This window comes from Rattus rattus, chromosome 4, assembly GCF_011064425.1.
Source record: "Rattus rattus isolate New Zealand chromosome 4, Rrattus_CSIRO_v1, whole genome shotgun sequence".
Classification (NCBI taxonomy): Eukaryota; Metazoa; Chordata; class Mammalia; order Rodentia; family Muridae; genus Rattus; species Rattus rattus.
The window spans coordinates 129,530,063-129,550,223 of NC_046157.1; the positions used below are offsets into that span (position 1 = coordinate 129,530,063).

The 20,161-nt window shown below is 43.3% G+C and overlaps 2 protein-coding genes across 4 annotated transcripts in view; one reads left to right on the forward strand and one right to left on the reverse strand.

The window, feature by feature from the left end:
* Positions 1-78: 78 nt before the first annotated feature.
* Positions 79-10,617, reverse strand: Hspd1 (heat shock protein family D (Hsp60) member 1). 2 transcript variants are annotated; one of them, XM_032901113.1, is made up of 12 exons: positions 10,508-10,617; positions 9,290-9,465; positions 7,278-7,530; positions 6,486-6,568; positions 5,588-5,683; positions 4,550-4,643; positions 4,186-4,354; positions 3,337-3,436; positions 2,528-2,773; positions 1,515-1,689; positions 781-959; positions 79-686 (listed from the first exon to the last, which is right to left on the reverse strand). In XM_032901113.1, the coding sequence occupies exons 2-12, from the start codon at positions 9,461-9,463 to the stop codon at positions 534-536; spliced, it is 1,722 nt and encodes a 573-aa protein (XP_032757004.1). In that variant the 5' UTR covers positions 9,464-9,465; positions 10,508-10,617; the 3' UTR covers positions 79-533. The 2 variants fall into 2 exon arrangements, with proteins under 2 accessions (XP_032757004.1, XP_032757003.1); XM_032901112.1 differs by lacking the exon at positions 10,508-10,617 and adding an exon at positions 10,300-10,407.
* A 30-nt stretch (positions 10,618-10,647) lies between these two features.
* The window catches only part of LOC116899391 (10 kDa heat shock protein, mitochondrial), a 47,924-nt gene continuing 38,410 nt past the window's right edge, over positions 10,648-20,161 (forward strand). Inside the window, exons 1-4 of one of the 2 annotated variants that reach the window (XM_032901115.1) lie at positions 10,648-10,916; positions 11,547-11,711; positions 13,290-13,379; positions 13,455-13,698. In XM_032901115.1, the coding sequence (XP_032757006.1) occupies positions 10,914-10,916; positions 11,547-11,711; positions 13,290-13,379; positions 13,455-13,505 (309 nt within the window). In that variant the 5' untranslated portion in view covers positions 10,648-10,913 and the 3' untranslated portion in view covers positions 13,506-13,698. Of the gene's footprint in view, positions 10,917-11,546; positions 11,712-13,289; positions 13,380-13,454; positions 13,699-20,161 lie in introns of those variants that run through there. The other variant, XM_032901116.1, reaches the window with a different exon arrangement.

Below are 20,161 nucleotides of genomic sequence, written 5' to 3' on the forward strand. Positions count from 1 at the left end.
TTTCTATACACCCAACTATGCTCCTCTGATTGACTTTCATTTCTCCCATCAAGACAACAGAAAGGCTAACACAACCAGGAACTTTAAACAAAATTTTATTACACAAAGGTTGTCACATAATTGGATACTTCTCTACTCTGTACACAATCATTCTCACCCTCCACAGAAAGGCTGCTTCTGAACTTCTCATGTGGTGACACAGCGCTACAGTCCTGATGCTAACAGAACAGTAGAGATGCCTCAGTGATTTAAGTTGAAAGCAGGACACTGGTATATGGCTCTTGCACCCAGCATCAGGAATGTACAAATGTCTTTATTCAAAAATACAAAATAAATTATCTGTAGGCATGGACAATGACAGCAGTAAACCATTATGTATTGTCAAAGGAAACCAGTAACTGATGGTTACAGTGATCAGCCAGCCTTCTCTTCAGTCATTTTCTTCAGGTGACTTCTCTGAAGTTATTGGTGAGGAACCTGCCTGGAGCTTCCTGTCACAGTTCATTGATAAGGGCAAAGCACTATTCTAGGAGTTAGAACATGCCACCTCCCATACCCCCTCCCATTCCACCCATTGCACCCATTCCAGGGTCTTTCTCTTCTTTAGGAATTTCTGTCACTACAGCTTCGGCTGTAGTTAGCAGGGAGGCCACCCCAGCAGCATCCAGTAAAGCAGTTCTTACAACCTAGAAAAAATTTTAGTAAAACAATTAAAAATTAAAGAAAACCATGCACCAGAGAGCAAGTCATTCAATGTTTACGAAATGCTGATTTATTTACCTTTGTTGGATCAATGATTCCCTTTTCCACCATGTTCACAAAATCTCCAAGCATGGCATCATAGCCAACATCTGAGGAACTCTGCAGAATTTTTTCAACTATCAAAGATCCTTCAACACCTGCATTCTTAGCAATCGTCATTGCAGGGATTTTAAGTGCTCTTTTAATAATTTCTATACCTACAAAGCAAACACATTTTCATAAACTTACTTTTGTTTTCCCTTTTTGGGGAACCAAAGATGGCTCAATGGTTAATGGCTTCTTTTTCAGAGGACCTGGTTTAATCCTTAGCACCAATGTAACTCCAGTTCCAGGCTATCTGATGACCCCATCTGGCCCTCAGAATACTGCATTTCTTTTTTTTCAAATTTACTTATTTATTATATATAACACTATAGCTATCTTCAAACACACACAAGAGGGCATCAGATCTCATCACAGATGGCTGTGAACCACCGTGTGGTTGCTGGGAATTGAAGTCAGGACCTCTGGAAGAGCAGTCAGTGCTCTTAACCACTGAGCCATCTCTCCAGCCCCTCAGAATACTGCAAACACACAGCACACAAGACATGAGAGCAAAATGCACTCCCACACACACATAAAATAATTATAAAAATAAAAGTTTAGTAAGTGAGAAGACATCCAATCCTACCTTAGGTTAAACAATCCCCTGTAAAATGTGGTGCATTGCTAATTACCTCTCTGGCCACAAACTCATTTGAAAGAATCTTTACCTATCTTCTGATCTTCATTAGCAGGCTTTAATGAATCCAAGGCTGGGATGCACCGAAGCAGAGCACAGCCCCCTCCTAGAACAATGCCTTCTTCAACAGCTGCTCTTGTAGCATTGAGAGCATCTGTAACTCTGTCTTTCTTCTCATTCACTTCAACATCACTTGTCCCTCCAACCTAAAGATTAAATAAAAAATTCCAGTTAGTATGACCCTTCCCATTCAATGACTACTTGAAGCCACCTAGATGGCAGACCTGAGCTGGGTACAGTGTCATAGTCACAACCCCAGCACTTGAAAGGGTAAGGCAGGTGGGTTATACCAACTGAGGCCTGCCTGGGTGACAGCAGAGTTCAAAACAAAAACAAAAAAGGAAGCAATTCTGGAGTAATAAGTTATAATGTATCCCACTATCAAAACTTCCTACAACACAAACTGTACTGCCCTGTGAGAATAGGATGCTAGACAAGCAGCAGTGCGCACCCCTTTAATCCCAGCACTTGGGAGGCAAAGGCAGAGATTTTCAGTTCAAAGCTAGCTTGGTCTACTAAGTGAGTTCTAGGACTGAAAAATCCTGTCTACAGAGTTAACAGAGTGAGTTCCAAAGACAGTCAGGGCTACACAGAGAAAAAGAAAAAAGGAAGCTGGGAAACTGGGCAGCGATATACTGTTTGCATGACACAGCACAAGAATGGTTTCAGTCTCATGCATAATACCAGTAGGGGATAGATGCCTATTGATGACTCAGAAGGCCTAAGGATATGATCCAAGTGGGTCACAGGGCTTGCTTACTTCCTAAAAATCACTGCAAAGGTAGATGACCAACTGCTGATAGTTGTCCCTTTACTACTACATGTGCCCCATGGAAAGTTGGTTATAGCACATGCAAAAACCAAAACAAACAAACAACAAAAACTAAAGATTTGGGGAAAGGTCACTTAGTTACTATTGGTAAATACTAAAGAACCACTATCACCAGACTCAGCCTACAATGTTTACCTGCAAGTCAGTCTTACCTTCAACACAGCTACTCCATCTGAGAGTTTAGCAAGTCGCTCGTTTAGCTTTTCCTTTTCATATTCACTAGTTGTGACATCTAGCTGCTCAGTGATTTCTTGAATACGTTTTTCAATTTGAGCTTTGTCACCTTTTCCTTTCAAAAGCATGGCATCATCTTTGGTGACAATGACCTCTCCAACTTTTCCTAAATCATGAGCTTGAACATCTTCAAGATTTAGATTCAAACCCTCTTCTCCAAATACCTATAAAAGCAATGTGCTATTAGTGGCTTCCATTATACTAGGTTTATTATTATCTGTCACAGATATTTTGTGTGGAAAAACAGCTTTTCAGGGCTAGTGAGATGTCTCAGCAGTCACAAGCACTGGAGAGCTATTCTACTCTTTCAGGTGTCCTGAGTTCAAATCCCAGCATCCATATGGCAGCTTACAACTGTCTATAACTGTAGTGCTATGGAACTGGATAAATGCCTTCTGGTATGCATACATCATACAAAACATGCAGACAAACACCCATATACATAAAGCTTAAAAAACCAGAGAAAGAAATGCTATTTTTCCACTGGTATATCAGAACATGGTCTAAATAAAATCACTTACACAAATTAGTTTTAAATTTTGAGAACTTTTAATCATGTCCATTCTCAGGCCAGGCTCAGCAAGTTAGAAGTGAGACCTTAATCCAACCCGTGTTCCAAATATCCAATAGAAAGAAACAGCCCCATCTATTTGTGAAGTATACATTGTATTTACGATCTGGAAGCACAAACAACACTGAGCAAAGCAGTATGACAAGGTTTACTTACCGCACCACCAGTAGCGATAGCCATATCTTTAAGCTGGTTCTTCCTGTTGTCCCCAAACCCTGGAGCTTTGACTGCTACAACCTGAAGACCAACTTTTAGCCTGTAAAGAACATTTAACTGCATAAGATGTAAACCAAAGGGGGAATTGGGAGAAAGCATCTAGTTTAGTCCCTGGTAAGTTCTAGGTCTACATGACTGTACAGATCCTACTCTTTTCCTACAACTTTGGTCTTAAAAAAGAAGAGATGGGGACCTCTACTCATCTAAATTTGTTTCAACCTGATCCCCTTCTTAAAGAAAAGCTGCTCTTACATTGCAGACACAGTTGGGCATTAGTGCTAAGCACACCAGTGTTAAAAAGACATATGTAGGAGGGGTTGGGGATTTAGCTCAGTGGTAGAGCACTTGCCTAGCAAGCGCAAGGCCCTGGGTTCGGTCCCCAGCTCCGAAAAAAAGAAAAGAAAAGAAAAAAAAAAAAAAAAGAAGACATATGTAGAGCTGGGGTGATGGCTCATTGGTTGAGAAAACTGACTGCTCTTCCAGAGGTCCTTAGTTCAAATCCCAGCAATCACGTGGTGGCTCACAACCATCTGTAATAAGATCTGATGCTCCCTTGTGTAATTATATATAATAAATAAATCTTAAAAAAAAAAAAAAGACATATGTATAGTTTTCTCTGGGAAGCTGTGGGAGGCAGAGGTTCGAGAATTATGTGCATTTGAGACCAGCTAGAGATAGACTCATAATGCACAGAGCACTACATCATATATACTACAGCTCTAAGACACACAAGCAAAAGAAATTACCTCCTACCTAAAAATATATAAACCCAATCCATTTGTCTATTACCTGTTCAAAACCAATGTGCTAAGAGCTTCTCCATCAACATCTTCAGCAATTATGACCAAGGGCTTCCGGTGAGCATTGGCAATTTCAAGAGCAGGTACAATGGACTGAACACTAGAAATTTTCTTTTCACTCAACAAAACATAGGCATCTTGGAATTCACATTTTTGACCTATATAAATACAGTGAGCAGTAAAACAATTTACTTCCACAAAGAGACCAGTAACTCATGTTCTTCTTCATTTACCAAACCATTAATGTTTAAACATCACAGTTTTTACTTATTGCACCAGCCATACCCATAGCTGACAGTAAGTTAGCAGCTTAGAGCACATTATGACGACTTCACTTGTGGACTGGCTCTTACCTTTTGATGTGTTAATAAAATATGGGGAAATATATCCTCTATCAAACTTCATGCCTTCAATAATTTCTAGCTCATCATTCAGGGTTTTTCCATCCTATCAAATTAAAGAAACAAAACTTGGTCAGCTAAACCTAAAGATGGCTCAGGGGTTAAGAACATTTGTTATTCTCTTTTTTTTCTAAAGATATACTTATTTTATATATTTTACATACTCTTATCAGCATATACACCTGTGTGCCAGACCAGGGCACTATATCCCGTTTTACATTGCTGTGAGCCACCATGTGGTTGCTAGAGATTGAACTCACGATCTCTGGAAGAGCAACCAGCGTTCTTAATCACTGAGTCACCCAGCTTTCCAGCCCCATTTGCTTTTCTTGAATAGAATTGGGTTATGTGCACCTACATGATGGTTCTCAACTCAGTTCCTAGGATTCTGCTGTTTCTTCTGGACTCCAAGGTGCACATAAATGTGCAAACAAACACTCATAGATAGAAACACAAGCCTAATTTGGACTATCTACACAGTGAGACCCTGTCTCAAAAACATGACTACACAGTGAGACCCTGTCTCAAAAACATAAGCCAACATTTGAAATTACATACCAAATTAGCAAGAGATGACACAGGCATAAGGGACTCAACATGGAAATGCTGCAGCATACCTCTAACTGCACTCCCACAAAAACTCAAGCCACTAACTAAAGTTGAGCTCAGGAACCCATGCCTTTAATCCTCAGAAAGAAGAGATGACAGAGGGATGCCATCCCTCTAAGGTTGAAGCCTAGAGTTCCCAGACAGCCAGGATTAGAGGCTCCATCCTATTTACAGCTAGCAGAGAGCTAATTATTTAAGTTAGATGAACTCATTGTAGGGGGCAAATATTCAGACTAATAGTGAGCATATACTCAATACAGATGTTAAGAAAAAGGAATGAATTGTACTGACACAAACAAGAGATTCAAGTTTTTATTTGGAAAATAGGTTACAGACGCCCCATTGAAGATATTATCAAAACATATCAAATCCCATACTTGCCTTCACTGTGATGACGCCCTTTCTTCCAACCTTCTTCATTGCATCAGAAATGATGTTCCCAATGTCTTTGTCTCCGTTTGCAGAAATTGTAGCAACCTGAAACAACCAAGTTACTTCAAAATCAAATGGTAAGATTAATATTTTCAACTTTCTTCCCCTTTGACACTCTAAACTGATTATTTTACAGTTAATAGTTTTTGGTTTTTTTAAAAAATAGAATAGATTATTTAGGGCATGGGGATGGGTAGTAAAGACAGAGAAAGGCAGAAGAAAGGTAGAGGCCGACCATGAGCACGTGGGGAGTGGGGAGGGGACTGGAGAGAAGGGGAAAGGAGCAAGAGGACAGAGCAAGGAAGAGAGCAAGAGGGCCAGTTGTTAGTTTTAAATGGAGCCACACCCTCATTCCTCCTATCTGACTCATTAAGAATAAACTAAAACTAAAGAGGTGGAGAGATGCCTCAGTGGTTAAGATGACTTACTGCTCGGGCCAGCACCCAGCACCAGAGTGGCTGGCAACTGTCTCTTAACTTCCTCTTATGGGTTCATGCATGCATATGGTGCACCCACACACACCCAGGCACATACATATAAAATACACTTGTCTACTATGCTTCAAGGACTAGGTTTGAACCCATATAGTACAGGGTACATTGATATCACCTAAGAATATCTTCACAAATAACACAAATCTTATTTATAGCACCGTAAAACTAAAAAAGAGTAAGATCTAACAGTGATGGGGCAAGCACTCTGGAGGCAAAGGAATTTGAGTTCAAGGCCAGCCTGATCTATACGTTTAATTCCAGGATAGTCATGGCTACAAAGATAAACCCAAATCCTGTCTTGGAAAACCAAAAGATCCAAATTAATTCTTTTCAACACGAAATAAAATCCTTACCTGAGCAATTTCTTCAGGGGTTGTCACAGGTTTAGATTGTTTCTTAAGTTCAGCAATTACAGCATCAACAGCCAACATCACACCTAGTTCAAGAATGTATGTTACTACAATGCTTATCATGGTCCCCAAGCTAAGAATTACAGATTCCTTCTAATAATCACATGCAACCTCTCATGCCAGCACTCTCCCAACCGCACCAAACACAGTATGCACTCAACCAATCATTTAGATTGAAAACCAACATTTTGAAAAGCTTGACCTAGATGTTGCATGGTGGCTCACACATGTAATCCCCAGGACCCAAGAGACTGAGACAGAATGGCTAAAAATTTGAGACCTGCATGGATTATATAGGGAACCATGTCAGGGAAGGATAAAAAGGAGACCTAATCAAAACAAGAAAAGATAGTTTCAGAATTCTCACTACTTAGGGCTGCAGGGATGAATCAAAGGTTAAGTAATACTACAGGGCCTTGGGCCACGGGTGGTAGTGCCCACCTTTAACCCCAGCACTCAGAAAGGAGAAGCAGTCAGATCTGTTTGAAGCTAACTAGCCAGGTCTACAAAGAAAACCCTGTATTTTCACTTCCATTAAATAAGTTAAAAAACAAGGTGTGGAAGATGGTCTAGGGAGTAAAAGTACTGGACCCACAAAGCCTGAAGGCCTCAGTTCAATCTTGGAAATCCACATAAGTAAGGAAAGGGCAACTCTACCAAGAACATACACAACAAAAAGGACAAAGATGAAGATGTAGAATTCTTTACAGGATAGGATCAAGGACAAACTCTTACCTCTCCGGATTTCCACTGGATTGGCCCCTTTGCTGATCTTCTCAAAGCCCTCCTTGGCAATAGATCGTGCCAGAACAGTGGCAGTGGTGGTGCCATCGCCAGCCTCTTCATTTGTGTTATTGGCAACATCCTGAACAAGCTTAGCTCCGATATTTTTGTATTTATCCTTTAAATCAATTGACTTTGCAACAGTGACCCCATCTTTTGTTACTTTGGGACTTCCCCAACTCTGTTCAATAATCACTGTTCTTCCCTATAGTGACAGAAAAAATATCAACCCTTAAAGATAATCCTTGAAGTTGTCATTGTTAACAATCCTGCAACACGAACCTCAAAGCCAAGTTAATCAACCATCTTAGGTCTATAGACAAAATGAACACTGCTCATGTGCCTTGGAGTCTAACTTTGACTGAGGCACAACAGGAATTCCCTGGAACTAACAGATGCCACCTATAAACAAGAAAGCACAGATCCCAGGACATTCTTCACATCGTTTGTACTTGAGTTTGGCTATGAACTGGGTTTGTTTTCTGAGACAGGGTTCTTCTGTGCAGCCATGGCTGTCCTCAAACTCACAAAGCACAAAGATCTCCTTGCCTCTGCCTCCTGAAGGCTGGGACCAGAGGCAAGAATCACTGACTACTGCCCTGCTTATCAAAAACATGTTTTGCTTTAAAATTCATTCACTAAATATCAGCCAGTAAGATAATAATGTGCTCTTCTGGTTCACTCAATAAAAACTCCAAATATGGCAATGACGGTATTGGCAACTTTTGGATTTGAATCAAGCTTCTATTCTGTCTTGAGCTATGTAAACAGTACTTAAAGATGCAGGGCTTTTTGTTGTTTTGTTTTTCAAGACAGGATTTCTCTTGTAGCCATGGCTTTCAGATCCACCTGCCTGAGCCTCCTGAATGCTGGGATTATGCAGTTCTTTAGATCAGTCTAGTATCAATTTAAAATGACCTCACTGTATCCAATGATGTCCTCAAAGTACTATAGCTCCCTATTCAGCCCCATAAATGTGTGATCCCAGCCTCTGATCTTAGCAGTGCTCGAGTTCAAGGCTGACTTGGCCAGCTATAGTTAGAGACCTTGTCATAATAAAAACACACTGGGTGAGTAGAATACTGAATTCCTACACTTGAGATGTGAGGAGGATAGCCTTGCCACAAGGGAGTTAGAAGCCAGACTAAACTAGTGAGACTCAAAAACCCAAAACTAGACAAATCTTTGCAATGTGATAATTGCAGAAACCATGAGGTATGTACAATGTAGAGATGAATGGGAGACCACAAAGTTTTTCCCAAAGGGCAAGTAAAAAGAGTCTGACAATGTGTTGCAGAAGCAGGTAGATGATCTCTTTGAGTTCCAGGACAGCCTAGGCTACCAGAGAAATTCCGTCTTGAATAAAACAAACAAAAGACCCAAACAACAAAGCTCATAAAGTAAAGTATGTAAAGACAGCTCGGTGGTAACAGTACAGGCTCCTCTTCCAAAGGGCCAAGTCAGCTCCCAGAACCTTGGCACCCTGGCAGACATAAATGCAGGCAAAGTAAAATGCATATAAAAATACGGACACCTTTAAAGTAATGATTCTACACTAGTGCATTTGCCTTATATGTTGGAAATTTCAGCACAATGAGTGAACGCTCACATTACAGCTATGTACTTGAGTTATTAGACTGGAGTTGTACTTTCCCCTTTATACCCTCTAACTACTGGGATGGGATCCAAAATTTAATGCAAGCATGCACACAATCATGACTCTGGTTTGAAAATCTTCCTTGAGCTGTTACTCTTATTACATCACAACGCACAGATGCCTCCCAAATCGACTGAAGCAGCAGTAAGGACACCGTCGTAGAATGACCAACTAACAAACCTAAATAACACCCCCAAACCACTAAGTTGTACCACATGCAAATCAGATATTCACAAAACTTGATTACAAAATGCTGTCTTGCAGCTACAGAACACTATTCTTTAACACGACATAAGTATACTGGTACCTTTGGCCCCATTGTAACAGCTACAGCATCGGCTAAAAGGTCTACACCTTGAAGCATTAAGGCTCGAGCATCCGCACCAAATTTCACATCTTTGGCATAGGCCCGAGTGAGATGAGGAGCCAGTGCCCGAGACACTGGTCTCATCTGTCGAAGGACTGTGGGTAGTCGAAGCATTTCTGCGGAAAGAAAAAAAGTATCACTACAAACTTGTCCAACGGTGCTTCAAAATATGGTGGCTAGATTGGAGTTCTGCTGTTCTCTGCTAACGGCGCTGCAGATTCAGGACATAATCTGTTAACCAACTGATCATGGAGGCTGCCCCCATGCCTGACCTACAGCACTAGCACAAAGCACACGAAACCACACGAAACCACCTCCCCATGGCCACCCACTCCTGCCCTCTCGAGTTAATCTTTCACTGCCAAAATGGCCTTGGAAGCAGATCCACTCCGAAAAGTGTCTGAAAAAAAAAAAGTTGGTGTAAGCAGGCAGGTTCTAAATGCAAGTGCCTAGAGAATCACAGAAGTACTAATGACGGTGCAAAACCCTCTAAGGAGTGTCGCCCGCCAGGCATCCACCCGGAGCTACAGTAGCACAGCAGCAAGCAAGGCCGGGGGAAAAGGGCCCTAGCTCAGCGCAGCCGCGCAGCCCCACGTGTCTTCTCGACCAGGAGCCCGGAGCAAGGTCAAAGTGAAGGCGCCGGATCACCGCGGCCACAGCGGACTAGAGGACCGCGACCACCCTCCGATAGAGCCCTACAGTGCGCCAAGCGCAGATGGAACCACAGGGCCCAAGTTGCTCCCACCCTAGCCCGCCCTTGCTCCCGCGCTTAGCCTAGGTCGCGTGGTGCCCGCCGCACGTGATGAAAGCAGTATGGCCCTATTGGGCCTGAACAAGTGAGCCGAGCCTGCGGCGTCGCTGACAGACTTATCCCCCAGCCCTCCGTGCTCGGTGCGCGCTGCAAGCAGGCCCACGAGCACCGGGCCGCCGTGCACGCCGAGGCCGCGTACCTGCGGGGCGGCGGCGGAAGAGCACGAGGCGAGGCAGGCCGTCTGCGGCGAGTGAGGGACCCAGCACTGGGCGCGCACCGCAATGAGCCCGAGTCCCCTCCCTCCCCGGCCCCGCCCCGCGGCCCCGCGTGCGCGCGCGCGCGCCCCACTTCTCCCACGCCCCGGCCCTGCAATCTGCATGCGACGCGCGCGGCCCCGCCCTCCGTACCTGAGCGGCCTCAGCCCTGTGGCCTCAGCACTCTCCCGCCGCCGTACACTGGTTCCTGGGCCGCGCTCGGTTCTAGAACCTTCCGGAAGGCCCCGCGCTTTTCGTGGGTGAAAGGTCAAGTGGCGTCATTTCCGGGAGGGGCTTGTTCTTTCACCTCAGCGGCCGACCTGGAAAAGCCTAGAAAGTGCTCCCCTTTTCTTCCGCCTCCGGCTGCCCGCATCGGCCGCCTGCGCGGAGCCCTGGCCACCAATCGGCGCGCGCGCTGGCGTGGCCGCCTTCTCTCACGCTAAGGGGCTGAGTGCGCCTGCGCGCTGCGCCGTCTTTTCACGTGTCCTGAGCCGGCCCACGGGAGTCTCCTTGCAGCAGCCGTCCGAGTGCAGAGTCCGGAGCTGCAGCGGCGTAAGTCATGGTGAGTGTCTCGTGGCTGGCAGGCCTACGGGTCCAGTTCGGCCTGCGGCCCACGGCGAGCCCATGTGCGCTTTGGGACTAGCAGGACAGGGGTCCACTCAGTGTCCAGCGACCTCCCGTTGCTCTACAGAAGCGAGGCCTATCCGACCCTTTCTCCACCACGGCTTTTCTGCACGCACGTGTGCGGCAGGCGTCTGGAGCAGGGGGCGGGAGCCCGGGTACATACTCAGAAGCCCACCTGCCCTGGCACGGCCTAGGTGGATGAGTCCTATGTTGGAGAAAGAGTAAGATCAGGGCTTAAAAATTGACACCACTCCCCTGTTACTCGAGTTTGAAAAAAAAATCTAAAGGAAAAATATTTGACCTTGGAAAAGACCAAGGTTGCGATTGCTGATGAGCAATGAAGACCCCCGCCCCCCACACACTCACAACAGACTAGGAAATGAAAATCAACTTGGCCTATATGGAGTGGAACATTGAAGGGTATATTCTAAAGGTACACTTGAGTTTTCTTGTCATTTTGGAAGGCTTTGACCTGTTGGGAGTTAAGGCTTGCAGTGGTATTTATTAACTTCGTCTCCTGACACTTCGAACTTAATTACTGTCTGTTTGAACACATTTCTCTCCACAGGCTGGACAAGCTTTTAGGAAGTTTCTTCCGCTATTTGACAGAGTACTGGTTGAAAGGAGTGCCGCTGAAACTGTGACCAAAGGTGGCATTATGCTTCCAGAAAAGTCTCAAGGAAAAGTATTGCAAGCAACGGTCGTGGCTGTGGGATCAGGCGGGAAAGGAAAGGTAAATCGGAGCTCCTAGAGTGGTACAGAATTTTAGATGTGATGTGGAAGGAGAGGAATTCGTTTGTTAATTAAAAAGGCAGGGTTTTTTGGAAGTAATTTCAAGTTAGATTTCAATTCACAAAGAACCTCGCATTCAGGAAAACGATTGTAGAATTGTTTTATATTTCTAAGGAATGACAGGGACTGTAAAAAGGCAGAGGGTATTTGAGTGTATGACTGTATGTGCACATGTCTGTATGCTGTGTTGCAGGGCCATCTCCACCTTACTCCTTTGGGGTAAAGTCGTGTTGAACTAGTCTGGTTTCTGGCCTGAGCATGTTGGGGGTTACATCCTTTTTACTATAGTGTTGGAATCCCAACTTGGGTCCCATACTTTGATAGCAAGTCTCTTTACCCACTGAGCTAATTCAGCAGTGCCCCACACTACAGATTAAAAAGTGCCTGCCTTGATAGTGCCTCATGCCTCTGGCCCAGGTTCTTTGGAGGCCAAGGCACATGGATTATAGAGCCTTGTAGGCCAACAGGAGGTACAGGACGAGACCATATCTCTTTTTTTTTTTCTTTTTTTTCGGAGCTGGGGACCGAACCCAGGGCCTTGTGCTTGCTAGGCAAGTGCTCTACCACTGAGCTAAATCCCCAACCCGAGACCATATCTCAAAGTAAAACAAAACCTCACAAAATGAAATACCTCTGTAGTTATTTTGTAGCCTACTTTTCACATTTTAAATAGACAGAAGATCATACAAGTAGATAAACCCAGGGGTCTTTTCAGAATTGAAGGAGGTATTTAATAAGGCACAAAACTAATTCTAGCACAGGTACAGTGCTGAGTGAGGGGGATCCAGAATTAATGGCCAGTCAGTTTTTACATAGACCCCATCACCCCACTCCCGTTCCCCAAAAGCAAGGGTGAGGTGACGGGTGGAGGAGCCTGACTGTTGGCTTAGCCCAGACACTGAAATCATCCTACACCATTTCGAGTTTTAGTTGGCCTACTTGAGAAAGGTGAACTACTCTGGGTGTTCTTCACTTAACTAAACCGCTAGAGTATTGGGGGAGTGGACATTCTCCTTCAGTCTCTGACCAAGTCTGTGTCTTGACAACAAGGACATTAAGTCAATAAATGTATATTAAATGGAGAAAAGTAATGCCAAATTTTTGTTTGTTGAAGTCATACATGACCGTTTGCTGTCTAGTGTAACAAGCTGCTTTACTTCACTTGGTCTTCAGGGTGTGTTAATATTTAACAGTAAAAAGTTAGCCAACCTTAGCTGCCCACTGAAAGGCATCTCTGTCATATAGTAACTACAGCGATGCTTATATTATGAAGGTCTACATTTAATGTAGGTAAGGTCTATATTGCTTAACCACTAATTAGGTACCTGCCAGCATACTGGTTTGAGCACATTTTACAAATTTAGTGACTTAAAAGTTACAGTTTTAATGTGATTGATTAATGCCTATAATTAACACAAACCTGAGGCAGGAGGCTCCTGGTGTACATACTGAAACAACTTTAATGTGTATCTAGTGAACAAGACAGACATCTTTGCTAACAAGTGTCTGTTTTCATCAGGGTGGAGAGATTCAGCCTGTCAGTGTGAAAGTTGGAGATAAAGTTCTTCTCCCAGAATATGGAGGCACCAAAGTAGTACTAGACGACAAGGTAAGTAAAGCTAATGATTTAAAATCAGTTTATATTTGTTATTACTATCTTAACCAGTGGTTTCTTTATTCACAGGATTACTTCTTATTTAGAGATGGCGACATTCTTGGAAAGTATGTCGACTGAAATCACTGTTGAAATGGTGTCACATGAAGCTGCCCATTCCACTGATATTCTGAACTATTTCATCATGTAAATAATTTCCATGCCTCCCTTTTATAATAAACGGATGATGCCTAAACTGACAGCCATTGTCTCTGAAATTTAGTTTCACTGTACTGTTACAAACATTTCCAAATAAATAATATAAATGAGTGGACAGTCTGGTAATTTAAGGTGCTTTGCCTCAAGTAAGCTACAGAGTTAAAGAGTTATGAGAAATAATGGATTTTCTAGATAAATGACCTTTCAGGATGAATTTGGCATTATTACATAGATGAATGGGGACTTACACTTAGGTACTGTCTCAGTTTATATTCTATTCCTGTGATAACTGCTGACGAAGAGCTACTCTGAGAAGAAAGAGTTTATCTCAACTTCAAGGAAACTTACAGGAAACCATGGGCAGGGGCTAAAGCAAAGACCATGGAACTGTGATGTTACAGCTTGCACCCTTCTCAGCCTGCTTTCTTACACAGCCCACTGCCACCTGCCCAGGGGTGGCATGACCCAGAGATGCTTCCCACATCCATCATTCAGATTCTGTACCATCAGCTCTCCTGTGGGCCAATCTAATAAAGGCATTTTCTCAATTGCAACTTCACGTGAAGATTACAGTTCCTGAGTGACCCAAGCTTGTGTAAAGTTGGCAAAATGGAACCTGAACAGAAAGTAAAGTTAGCAGCATTGTAAACAAATAAAAGAATGTGTGGTACAATTCCTCTGGTTACAGAGATGGGGGGTCCTTAACTTTTTATTTCCTGAGCATGTCTTAATTTCCAAATCATACACAAAATTTAAATTAGCACGGGGCCGGGCAAAGATGGCACATGCCTTTATTTAGTTCCTGCACTCGGGAGGCAGAGAAGCCTGTGAGTGCAAGGCTAGCCTGGTCTACAGAGCTAGGTCTAGGAAGCCAGGGCTACACAGGAAAACCCTGTCTTGGGAAAGAAAAGAAGCCAGAAGAATTGCTACCAGAGGACCCAGGACCCATATTTGGCTTACAGAAGCTGGATGGTAGCCCATTCCAGGGCCTTCAGGCCCTGCCTATGTGTATGTGGTACACTAACAAGCAACATTTATGAATAAATCTAAAATCCAGTACAAGGTAATTACAAAATACTGGGGTTTTTTTTTTGTGGTTAGCACTACTCCCAGAAATGGTTTTGTTGTTCCCAGGATCTAGTATGGCCTCTTGCATGCTAGAGAAGCATTCTGCCCCTAAGATAAACTTCTAGTGTTCCATTGAATGCAGTTAATTTCAGAATAAGAGGACATAAATCATGACTCCTTATGTGACCTTCAAAATGTATGTGGATATTAACATGCTTAGTGCTTTTGATAGGCCAAGGCCTAATTACCAAACTTAGATAAAATATGAACTTCTTAGGAATCCACATGGGTCATTTATACTCTGCCTCAGCCATAGCTAACAGTGTACCTGGAAATTAATCTTGTTAGCTGGCCTGGAACTAGTGTTTAGACCAGGTGGGACTTAAGGTCTGTTTATGTATTCTGAGTTCTAGTTTAAAGATGTGTGTGATTATGTCTAACTTCCTTTGGGTTTTTTTTTGTTTTTGTTTTTTTTTGTTTTTGTTTTGTTTTTTTCTTTTCTTTTTTTTTTGGAGATGGGCATCAAACCCAGGACCTTGCGCTTGCTAGGCAAGCGCTCTACCACTGAGCTAAATCCCCAACTCCATAACTTCCTTTGTTTTACCAGTCAGACTTTGTTCTCTTTATTTTCCTGTTGGGCAAAAGCAGCTGATCTGAAACACTAGCCCACATTCTCAATGCAGTGTTCTTTGAGACAGTGGTTCACTATGTAGACCAAATAGAGGCCTCAGCCTCCTTGAGTGCTTGGATTATAGGTGTTAATACACACCTGGCTTAACCTGAATTCCTCCTTTCAAAGTTCATTCTTATATATTCTTATATATCTTATATTACCAATATAATCTCATAAAATTATTCCTTTAAGAATTATACTAAGCTGGAGAGATGGCTCAGTGGTTAAGAACACTGACTGCTCTCCCAGAGGTCCTGAGTTCAATTCCCAGCAACCACATGGTGGCTCAACCATCTGTAATGAGATCTGATGCTCTCTTCTGGTGTGTCTGAAGATAGCTACAGTGTACTTCTATATAATAAATAAATAAATCTTAAAAAAAAAATAAAGAATTATACTAGTCAAGTATCACAGGAGGCCCAAAGGTTTTAGTAGGTGTGCTTGCTTGGGGCCTTGATACTTTAAGTATCCCAAGTAATTCTGGGAACGGAATTCAAGCTTTAGAACCTTACCCTGGTCCATGATAGCATTGGGAAGTAGGGAAGCATTGATCCAGGCTGGATTCCTGATTTCTGTAGTCAGTAGTCATCACATTAAGGAAACCATCTAATTTGGGTTTTTCTTTGTGGTAAGCTTTTTCAGTTTGTCTCTGGCTTTTGTGTATGTACAGGTTTGGGCCAGAAGAGGAAAATTGGGTATTGTGATTATGCAAGGAGCTAGATTGATGAACCTGGAGCTAGACTGATGGCTAGCTAACCCCAGCAATCCTATCTGCCCGCATAGTACTAGGTTTGGATTACAGATGTGTATGTTATGCCCAGCTTTTTTATGTGGGTGCTTGGGGTTTAAGTGCAGGTCCTTGTGCTTACAAGGCAAGCATTCTCCAGCTCCGGTTGTGTTTTGGAACAGTTTTTTAAGAACTCTAGCCCAGATTTGTTCAAATTCAGCAGCTCTTCTGCCTCTGCCTCCAACATGCTGGCATTACAGGTATGATTTACGATTTACAACACCTGGCTAAATCTTGGCCTTTCTTTTTCTTCCTAACATATAATGGGCAATCACTCTGCCACTGAAGTGCAAACACAGATGCAGTTTTGTTTTTAAGACAAGTCTCATGTAACCCCCAAATGACCCCAAACCTCACTTGTAAACCTGCTCTGGACTTCTGATTTTACCACCTCCACCCTGAAGTGCTGAGATTACAGCCATGTGCAGCTAACTGAGCTTCCTCTTCTGTAGTCAGGATCAAGCCCTGGGCTGGGTCTCAGCTCACTGAACTGTAACCCTAACCCTGCACAATTGAGTCTGGGTCTCATATCACTCAGGCTGGTCCTGAACGCCTCACCCTTCTCCCTCTGCCTCCTAAGTGCTGGAATTGCATGCTTGCACCACTGTTCCTGGCTCTAGACTCTTATTTTCAAATTCTCTTGCAAAAATGCTGTTTGGCCTTCGACTTATCACCCTGCCTCATTCTCTGAGTGACTGAGATTACAGGAATGTGCTAGAGTGTTTGACTATTGCTATGTTTTTATATTTTTCTCCTGCACTGTGGAGGTCAGAGGACAACTTCAGAGAGTTGATTCTCCTACCAACTGGGTTCTGGGGATTGAACTCTGATTGTGCAGCTTGGTAGGGATTTTACCACTGAGTCTCTATGCTTTAAGCTGTCATGTTCAGGTCAAACTTTGTGCATCAGTAGGTACTACTTTCTGAGAGGGAGGATGTGATCAGAAGAGACAAGTCACAGCAGAATCCTATACAATGTGTTTATAAAAAGATAAAGAGAGGAGGGATATGTTCTGTGGAGGTGTGATGAGGTATGGGGAAGGGGGTGCGTACCACTGGCCCATGTTGAGGCTTCCCTTCCCCCTAAGGGACCAGCCACACAAATGTATAGTGTAGAATAGAGTTTATTCAGGGCATGGGGAGGGGAGTTAAGAGGGTAGTAGGGGCAGAGAAAGGTAGAGAGAGAGTAGAAGAGTAGAGGTCAGCCATGAGCATGTGGAGAGGGGGGAAAGGAATGGGGAGAGAAGAGACAAAGGAGGAAGAGGGTAAGAGCAAGAGAGTGAGGAGGGGGCAAGCAGCCCCTTTTATAGTGTCAGGCACACCTGGCTGTTGCCAGGTAACTGGGGTGGGGCTTTGAATGCTAACAGCAGTAATACCATTTCTCTTTTCAATATGGCACCTAATATAGCTTATTATGGTATGTTTTTAGGTTTTCTGTGTTTTGTTTTAGACAGTCTTTATCATGTAGCCCTGGGTGCACACCATGCAGACCTCTCATTTATGGGACGTGAGATCCACATGCTGTGCCTCCCAAGGGGTGGAATTAAAAGCTTTCACTACACACCAGGCCCTTTTTAATGGTGGTTTTATAATATCGTGTCCGTGTTCCTCTCATTTTTTTATGAGACATAAAACAGTGATTGGGATGTGTTTAAAAGTAGTTTTAGGATTGGAGAGGTGGTTTAATAGTTAAGAGTACTTGCTAATTTTGCAGAGGACCTAGACTCAGTTCATTAGCATTCCTTCTAGGCTCTGCCTTACAGTTACCTGGCAATAGCCAGGTATTCCTGGCTTACTATAAAAGGGTCTGTTCGCCCTCTGCTCTCTCTTACTTTCCTCTGCCCCCCCCATCCCTTTCTCCCTCTCTCCCCTCCACATTTTCCTGGCCACCTTCCCCCCTCCCCCTTCCTCTCCCTCTCTCTGTCTCTACTCTCTTCCCAACTCCCTTTCTCATGTCCTGAATAAACCCTATTCTATACTAAACCCATCGTATGGCTGGTGCCTCAGGGGGAAGGGGTGCCTCAGCATGGGCTCGCAGAGGCACCTTCCCCTCACTATACCGTGTGTGCCTCTATCAAACATATCCTTGGCTTTTTTTTTTTTTTTAATAAAACACAACACAGATCCTCTGTGGATCATTCATATTTTAGCTCATAACCATTCTTAACTCAGTTTAAGGGGATCTGATATTTTGGCCGCCTCAAACACAGTACACACATTCACATACGCAGTGGATAAACATACATGAAGGCAAAACACTCATACACGTAAAAGTCCAAAATGGTTTTAACCTAGGCCTGGTGGCACAGATCTATAATCCCAGGCACTTGGGAGGTTGAAGCAGGAAGGTCACAAAGAGAACTGAGGATGTAGCCCAGTGGTAGTGTATGCTTAGTATGTGGAAGGCTCCAGGTTCAACTTAAATTAATAACATAAAATAAAGATGACTTCGGGAGCTGGGGAGATGGTCCACCAGTAACGAATATCAGCTGCTCTTACTGAGGATGCGTTCTGTTCCCAGCACATGGATGCTCATACACAGCTCTAGTTACAGGGGAGCCAAACCTTTCTGACCTCCACAGGAACCAGGCGTGCGCAGGGTACACACATATGCATGTAGGCAAAACACTCATACATAAAATAAGATCTATTTTAAAAAGGCAGACACAGTAGTGGCTCAGGCCTCTAATCCTAGACTGCAAATTATATATAAAGAAATACAGGAAATACAATCAAACAGGTGAAGGACATAAAACTGTTGTAGAACTAAAAATGGAAATAGAAGCAATAAAGAAAACACAGACTGAATTCTGGAGATTCAGGGAAACTTAGAGAAGAGAACAGGAACTACAGACACAAGTATCACCATAGAACACAAGAGAGAATCTCAAGTGCAGAAGATATGATGGAAGAAATTGATACATCGGTCAAAAATAATGCTAAATTTTCTGACATAAAACATCCATGAAATTTGGGACACTGTGAAAAGACCAACCTCAATGTAAAGAGTACTTGTCCCTCTCACATAAGATTCCTTCACAAGTCTGCCTTAGTCTTTTCACCTGTGTCTGCTTCTACGAAACGTTCCTGTATGTGTTTGCCTTAACAAAACACCATCTAACACAACCGACTTTCCAAAGAAACCTTGTTTCCACTCCAAGCCATTCTTAGAGGGGTTTCACATGAATTGGAAGATAATACTTTTAAAAATTCTTTTTTCGAGACATGGTCTTATTATGGGTTGGCCTGGAACTCACTAGGTAGACCAGTCTAGCCTTGAATCTACTTCCCTATATTAGACAGCAGAGGAAAAAAAAAAAAAGGTGTATTCTTAATGATAGGATGTTGTATTTGGTAGAAAGCCTCTGTCTTTTTCTTTTTGGGCCAGGGGTGGGATGGGAGGTGAGGGTCTCTCTTAGTCTTGGCTGTCCTAGAATTTGCTATGTGGACCATGCTGTCCTTGAACTCAGAGATCTAAGTGCCTCTGCCTCCTGAATGCTGGGATCAAAGGAGTGCATCCGCATGCCTGCTTTAGTTTTTACTACACATATACCCCTTGAGGTTGCTTGTCAGCTTTTTAACAAAGGGGAAGAGATCTAAGAGAGCAGCATTACAGATCGAGCATGGAACACGAGGCCTGCCATCTGGTTTGGGAGGGTGAGACTCGGTTGCTCGGTGGGTGTTCAAGGTCAACCCGGGCTACCAGTGAAGACCTTGTGTTGATAAAAACAAATCCAAGACACAGTTTCTTCCACACTACCCTATTGGTCCCTATTGAGTGTGGAGAATGACAACAGAAGGGCATAAATACTAGACAATGCTCATCCCCATGGCCAACTTGGTCAAAGTTACATATTCTGTAAATGCAAATTTATGTCTATGACAACATCCATGAAGAGAAAATACTTGTTGAAGATGCATAAAAACATTTAGGTATTGGTTCAACTGTGCATGCACATTGCCATGTTTCCCCTGCTTCACCTTTGCTCAGTCTGCAATGATGTTTTCTGCCTCAGCTGCTTCGTGGACAGTTTACAGCGGGGTTACATTG

Bases quoted from the DNA above. Each gene is read 5' to 3' on its own strand.
- Hspd1 (XM_032901113.1), bottom strand. From the start codon at position 9,463: ATGCTTCGACTACCCACAGTCCTTCGACAGATGAGACCAGTGTCTCGG. The intron at 3,437-4,185 runs GTAATAGACAAA...TGTTCTTTACAG, and splicing joins AGCACATTGGTTTTGAACAG to GCTAAAAGTTGGTCTTCAGG. The intron at 1,690-2,527 runs GTAAGACTGACT...TTTAATCTTTAG, and splicing joins ATGGAGTAGCTGTGTTGAAG to GTTGGAGGGACAAGTGATGT.